Below are 7,286 nucleotides of genomic sequence, written 5' to 3'. Positions count from 1 at the left end.
AGAGCCGATTAGCGCTTCTTATTGGTCCCAAATTCCCCGGGCCGCGGCTAATTATCGGGAGCTTGATGTTGATAAAGTAAAGCGCCGGAGTGCGGGCGAAGCATGTGTAGGGCTCCGGGTCCCTGTCTGCGCCGCCGCCGCCCGCGCCTCCCGCCGCTGGCCCAGCCCGGCCCCGGCCCGCGCCCCCGCGCCCCGCCGCCGGCCCGGCCGGCCCCCCGCGCGAGATGATGGACGGCCGCCTCCTGGAGCACCCGCATGCCCAATTCGGGGGCTCGCTGGGCGGCGTGGTGGGCTTCCCCTACCCGCTGGGCCACCACCACGTGTACGAGCTGGCTGGCCACCAGCTGCAGTCGGCCGCCGCCGCCGCCGCCGCCGCCTCGGTGCCCTTTTCCATCGACGGCCTGCTCAGCGGCTCGTGCGCCGCCGCGGCTTCGGTGGTCAACCCCACGCCGCTGCTGCCGGCGGCCTGCGGGGTAGGCGGCGACAATCAGCCCTTCAAGCTGTCAGGTAGGCGCAGCAGGCGGGCAGTGCGAACGTGGGGGGTGGATAGGGAACCCTCTCGGGCAAAGGAGTTGAATTTCGGGCGGCTGAGAAAAGGGCTCTCCTGGGTCCCCGCCCTCCACCCCACACAGGGCTCGCGGCTGCCCTCTCGGTGGACGCTGGACCCAGGGCGGCCCGGGGACAGCAGAGGGGGGTGGATCTGGCTCAGGCCGTGGCTGAGCCGCGTGGCGTCCTCTGCACGCCCCGCAGACTCGGGGGACCCAGACAAGGAGAGCCCGGGCTGCAAGCGGCGGCGCACCCGCACCAACTTCACGGGCTGGCAGCTGGAGGAGCTGGAGAAGGCGTTTAACGAGAGCCACTACCCCGACGTGTTCATGCGCGAGGCGCTGGCGCTGCGCCTGGATCTGGTCGAGTCCCGAGTTCAGGTAAAGAGCCGCCGTTCCTCCCAGGAGCCCGCATCTCGCCTCTCGGCCTGCCCCGCACCGCTCGGCCTTTGTTCTAGGTGGCGACGCGTCCTCAGTTCCGAGCCCGCCTGGCGCTCGAGTGCGGGAAGATGCGGGGGCTAGGGTATTCCGGGGCTTGGCCCCTCGCGGAGAGGGAGGTGGGAGTCTCAGAAAGGCGAGGCGGCTCGAGAGGGGCCGACGACTGCCCCAAAGTAGTGAGAACTGCCGCTGCGTCCGAACCGGGGAGCCGTGTGGTGGGTTCGGACAACGCGCGCAGTGAGGCCTCAGGCTTGGGCCGGAGAGGTGGCAGGAGGAGCCGCCGGCTGGACTTGGCCGAGACCCGGCGAAGGCAGACCCGCCCCGACCTGGAGCAAACGTGTCTGTTTGTTTACCTTTTGCCTCTAAAATATTCAGATGGAAACGTGTTTATTCATCGCTTTGCAGGAGGGGACAGCTGAGGAAGGGGGTGAAAACTTCTACAATTAACGCAGAGAAAAAGGGGTGTCTGAATCTTTAATTCCACGGTCATTTCTTTTTCCCTTTCCCTGTAATTCTGATTTTCATTTGGAGACTGCCAAAGGTATTCTTTTTAAAACTACAGCGTCAATTTGGTAGGTTAAAATTCAAGCTGAATCGGGCATAATTAGGTGTTTCCGTGAAGTACAAAAATCTTTTCGCAGGGTCTGTGTGGTGCTGGCTGGGTGTGCAGCCACCGGCGCCCCCTTTGAAGCAGAGGCCGCCCATAGCCAGTTCAACACCAACAGTTGTGCCTAAACGGTGTTCAGGTCCTGAGCTTGGGCCGCCTGCCCCTCATGACCTCTGCTGTTTGGAAACCCTTTCGTCCAATTTGTTGTAAGTGTCTTATGTGAAGTCAAGACCTCTTCCTTTCTCCTCTAATACAATAATGAGTCATTCATGGTGACAAGGCAGCCTGCAATTTGCACCAAAAATAAAACATGAAAATTTAAAAAGGAGAAAGAAAGGGCAGTTACAACCTTGGGGAGGTTTGCAGCTTAATACCTGCACCTTGGTACAGGCGAGGCTGCCTGTGAGCTGGCTGCCTGCTGATGGGCCAGGTCTCTAGACAGACACAACAAAGAATTCGGATGATCAAGATTTCCTGGGGGTTCCTGTACCTGGGGCTCACAGGGAGGTGTGACTGTGTCCGGTGGTGGAGCCAGGGTGTAGGCAGCTGCTCCCCCAGAGTGCTGCGGAGGCTCCCCAGGGCAAGGCCTGCAGAGAGGGTGGAAGAGGCAGGATGGCCCAGGCCTCCTCTGCAAGCTGGCAGCTGACCTCCAGCTTCCCTGCCTCTCCCGCCCCAGCCCCAGCCCAAGCACAACTGGTCTGAGAGCACTGGCGCCTCCAGAAGGATGTGTGAATGTGTTGAGGGGGGCAGGCTACTGAACTCCCCGACACCGAGTTGAAGGGCTGGGCTTCCCAGGCCCTTCTACAAGAAGAAGCATCCAGATTTCCCTTCACGGGAACCGCCAAAATCTGGGCTCTGACCCAGTCTCCAGGGGGCTGGAGACAGGTGTGGAAGGCGGCTGAGTCCAGCCACCTGGTGCTCTGGGGCCAGACGGTCAGCGCCAGGCCACGCGGGCTGCTTAGAACACGAGCTGTGAGAAGCCAGGAGGGGCGAGGCAGGCCCTGCTCTCTGCCTCCCCATCAGAAACCCGGTGCCCTCCGTCAGGGGCCAGACCGGCCCTGCCCAGCCAAGGGGCAGCTCCCAGCTCCTTGAGGTGAGAAACCAGAGCAAGAAGCTGGCCGGGAGGCCCCACCTACCTCCTTCTGGGTGGAAAAGATTTCCTTTGGAACCTGCAGCCTGAGTGTGAAGCCCAGCCCAGGGCTGGCACGGCCTGGCCTTGTGGCTTGGTTCCCAGAGACAAGGTTGTGCAGGCCTGTCTGGGGGGAGTGGGGAAGCCCACAGCCCCCGGCGAGCTCGCCGCCTGATCGCGCCTTCCTTTCCCCATCCGGCTGCTCTAGGTCTGGTTCCAAAACCGCCGGGCCAAGTGGAGGAAGAAGGAAAACACGAAGAAGGGCCCGGGGCGGCCGGCGCACAACTCGCACCCGACCACGTGCAGTGGCGAGCCCATGGACCCGGAGGAGATCGCTCGCAAGGAGCTGGAGAAGATGGAGAAGAAGAAGCGCAAGCACGAGAAGAAGCTGCTCAAGAGCCAGAGCCGTCACCTGCACTCGCCGGGCGGCCTGTCCCTGCACAGCGCACCCAGCTCCGACAGCGACAGCGGCGGCGGCGGCCTGTCCCCGGAGCCGCCCGAGCCGCCGCCGCCCGCCGCCGCGGCCAAGGGCCCTAGCGCGCACGCTGCGGGCGCTGCCGGTCCCGCATCCGCACCGCCGGGCGAGCCGCCAGCGCCGGGCACCTGTGACCCCGCCTTTTACCCGAGCCAAAGAAGCGGCGCCGGCCCGCAGCTGCGGTTAGGCCGCCCCGCGGACAAGGACGCGGCCCCGTGCGCTCCCGGGGTGGCGGCAGAGCGAGGCGCCGCGGGCCTGCCCAAGGCCAGCCCGTTCAGCGTGGAGAGCCTGCTGTCGGACTCGCCGCCGCGCCGGAAAGCCGCCACTGCCAACGCCGCGGCCGCCGCTGCCGGGCTTGACTTCGCGCCCGGGCTGCCGTGCGCGCCGCGGACCCTCATCGGCAAGGGCCACTTCCTGCTCTACCCCATCACGCAGCCTCTCGGCTTCCTGGTACCGCAGGCTGCGCTGAAGGGCGGTGCAGGGCCGGAGCTGGCGCCCAAGGACGCTCCGCCCGCGCCCGCCGCGCCGCCGGCGCCGCCGGCTCAGGCCAGCTTCGGGGCCTTCCCGGGGCCCGGCGGTGCCCCGGACTCGGCCTTCGCGCGCCGCAGCCCGGACGCCGTCACCTCCCCGGGGGCCCCGACCCCGGCGCCTTTCCGGGACCCAGCCACGACCGGGGACGGCGGCGGGGACTCCACGGACGCGGGGGCCGCCTGCGCAGCGGCCCCGCCGCCGCCACCGCTCGCTCCGTCGCCCGGGCCCGGCTCGCGGGCGCCCAGCCCAGCTGGGGAGCCGGCCGTCTGCGGGGCCCCCGAGCCAGGCGCCGCGGCCGGACCGAGCGCCCCGGATGGCGAGGAGGTGGACATGGACTGACGGCCGCGGCTGCAGCGGCCACGAGAGGCGCGTAGCCGTCCCACGCCGGTGGCTCAGGCTCCGACTCACAACGAAATCAGGTGATCGGCTTAGAAACACTGCTCTTTCGTCTTCTGTTTTCTTCCTTTTATTTTATTTTATTTTATTTTATTTTTTAAGAAAGACGCTGTATCAATTCGGACCTAGGCAGCAACCGCAGGACTTGGGGTGAGGCCCTCCTCCTCAAGGGAGAAAAGAAAAAGACACCCCGAATCCATACTCCCCCCAAAAAAACCCACAACAAGAATCCTCAGCCTTGTAAAATGCAAAAATGTCTAAGAATATTTATATATGTACCATTTTTGATAAATAAAGCTGGTCAAACGCAAGCTCTCAGGTCCGTCTTTTCAAATTTCCGCGTGCTCAGTCTGGCTCCCCTCTCCTCCATTTTCCACTCCTCTCCCCGCGGGTGGGGCAGGGACGAGGTTCCCCACCTCCCCCGAGGTCCGAGCTTAATGCCTCCTTTTGTGTGCGTGTGTTTGTGTTTTTTGATTGAACAAATTTATGCATCCGCAGCTCCCCCTCTTCTGTCCTCCCCCTGGGTCCCCCTCCTGCCCCGCGCCGCACACACGCGCGCACACACGCACACGCGCCCCCGCGCACTGGCACACGCCGGGGCGCGCTCAGCGCCGGGTGACGGAGCCGGGGGCTGCAAGGGCCGGGCCGCTGGGCTCCTGCAGAGTTTTGATATGAAAGTAATTATTTTCCGGTGGCTGCTACGGGGACTGGGTTTCTTGCCCAAAGGGTTATTATACATTACCGATTTCTAGTGATATGAAATCACATAAACTTCCTACAATAATAGAATTAGCATGAAAGGCTGGGGTGTCAAATTGAAATTGGAGAATAATAGCGCCGGCAGCTGGGGGAGTGCGTGCGCATATTGGAGCGGAGATGGGGAATCGTGGGGCGGAATTTTCATGAGCTGCACTCTTTGTCAGCGCTCTTGTAGCCGGCTATATTAAGATAGATGCCCAATGATATCCCTCATTGTTCTGTCGCTTATATTGATGTTGCTGCGTTATCAGCCTATTGATCATGTGTCGCCCGTAATAGGACAGGCGCCGCCAACGCGCCTCTTTACAAAAGCAGCGCACATTTGTTCTAATAGGGTCCGGGTCCCCGGGGGACCCTTCGGGGGCTTCAGGACATCTGCAGCGAAGAAATATTAGCAAACTTGGCTGGAGCCTGCAGCCAGCCCCTCGCCCCCTCCCCTGCCCGCAGCCGCCCCACCCTGAAGTGAAGCACCACCAATCCTCCACCTCCCCCCAAAATCCCAGCCCACCCTCCTCGATTTTCCTGGGCCCTGGATTCTCCGGTGCCGCAAAAGCCACCAATTCCCCAAGAAATTGGGATCCCAATTATTAAAACCATTAATTCCAGAGAGGCTGAGCGCAGTGGAATTATGTTTACAGCCTCGTTAAATATCCCTGATCCCTCCTGGTCATCAGGCCTTTATTTGCAAATAAATTGAAAATAATCAGAAGGACAGCTTTCCTCCTCGCGCGGGCACAGATGAATTTCGGAGCCCGAGTCCCTTTAATAATATTTACATAATTTTCGCTCAGTGACTCTGATATTTGCTCTCTAGGAGACCGAGCTTATAGGAAAAATAATTAGATCAAAAGAAAAGTGAGAGGGGGAAGGAAGAGCGGGAGAGGGGGCGGGATCCGCAGGAAGGAGAGGCAGCGCTGGCGGCCCAACTCCGGGACAGGTCGCCCCCAGTGGAAGCCGGGAGTTGGCGGGGAGGGGATGTGGGGCTCCGGAGCAGATTGCTGGGGTTCAGCCGCGGGCCTGGGGCGCCTCTCGGTCCGGCGCCTGGGTTTTGCAGCCCCCCTTCTCCACGTACCGACGGGGGCGTCCTGCCAGCCCGGCCACCGACCCTTTGTTTCCGGAAGTCCGGTCTGGCTTCGGCCTGCAGTCACCTCTCCCCTCTTCTCCGCTCCCACCCCCATTAAACTGTATTTAAAGTGTCATTAAAATTATGAAATTGTAGCAGAAAATTGTGCGTAAAATGCTGGTTATTTTATCTAAGGTGAACAATTTGTCTGGCAGCGATAAATCGCCTCCTTCCTTCAATTTGCAGCTGTTCATTTTGGTGGCGGCTGCACGAGTGGGGGGAGGCCTCATGTTTAATGGATTTGCAGTTTGAATGCTGGAGTATCGCTGGCTGCACACTCGTGTCCGTAAGGTGAAATTACTGATTTACTTAAACAGTTTAGCTTTTTTCTGAAAGCCCCAAAAGCAGCAGGCTGTGTGATTCTAGACAAACTATCAATCGATCTGGTCGAGCCAGCCTCCAGGAGATGTGTCCTTCATGAATCATACTTTATGAATTCAATTTCTACCAGGAGAAATTTTCAATTTGAACGCCGGATCATTATGGGAGAGTGTAAATTGTTTTTGCTCTATTATGCATCCGACGCCATCATTTTTCTTTCTAATTACGGAGGTGTCAGGTCGAGCTGTCATGCAGGCGCTGATTTTCAATTTAACTGATCATCATACATTCATTTTCCCATTTGATAAATCTGCTATCTAGACGGCTCGCCATGCCTAGAATATTAAGAGCCGCGCTGCAGAAAGGCGCCGTAATGGGGGATGTGTATGCAGCAATAAGTGCAGATCAGGCAGTTAATTTAGCACCTCCTGATTCCCCATCTCCATTTCTCATTTCCAATCCTCCAAGGAGAGAGAAACAGCCCAAAGGCTACAGCGGCTCCTCTCTCCAGCCAGGGAGGAGAGACAGAGAGGGGGAGCCGGAGAGAGGCAGAGAGAAGGAGAGGAGGAGGGGGAGAGGAAAAATGCCCTCCCAAACGCTTGTTTTCTATTACACAACTTCCAAATGAGGATATCAAGCTTAATTAATGCTAATTGAGTTCTTCAATACGTGTTATTTTTATTTAATAGAAACAAATTTGCACAATTAATTATCGACGTAATTTCAAGAGTCTCATTTGCAAGGCGAGCTCTTCTGAATCAACTACCCCGAGTCAACTAATGATTTTTCTAATTTTGCAAAAGAGAAAAAAAGAGGGCTCCCCCCTTACTCCGCGTGTGTGGGTATCCTAACTTTGGCGTGGCCCGGGAGAACTAAATGGGGGCTTGTTAGGGGGCTGCGGAGGGATGCGTAGGAGCGGAAGATGGGGGCTTCTGTGATCGACCCTTGGGTCACTTGGCAGG

The 7,286-nt window shown here is 59.5% G+C and overlaps 1 protein-coding gene across 1 annotated transcript in view; it reads left to right on the top strand.

Moving 5' to 3' along the window:
* UNCX (UNC homeobox) overlaps window positions 1–4,450 on the top strand; it is a 4,456-nt gene extending 6 nt beyond the window's left edge. Inside the window, exons 1-3 of the mRNA XM_019747447.2 lie at window positions 1–507; window positions 751–926; window positions 2,928–4,450. The exon at window positions 1–507 is cut by the window's left edge and continues 6 nt beyond it. Of these exons, the coding sequence (XP_019603006.2) occupies window positions 225–507; window positions 751–926; window positions 2,928–4,064 (1,596 nt within the window). The 5' untranslated portion in view covers window positions 1–224 and the 3' untranslated portion in view covers window positions 4,065–4,450. The remainder of the gene's footprint in view (window positions 508–750; window positions 927–2,927) is intronic.
* Window positions 4,451–7,286: the final 2,836 nt, after the last annotated feature.

Source organism: Rhinolophus sinicus, linkage group LG10, assembly GCF_036562045.2.
Source record: "Rhinolophus sinicus isolate RSC01 linkage group LG10, ASM3656204v1, whole genome shotgun sequence".
Taxonomy (NCBI): domain Eukaryota; kingdom Metazoa; phylum Chordata; class Mammalia; order Chiroptera; family Rhinolophidae; genus Rhinolophus; species Rhinolophus sinicus.
The sequence above is the reverse complement of the archived record's forward strand: the minus strand, read 5'-3'. Positions and strand labels throughout refer to the sequence as shown.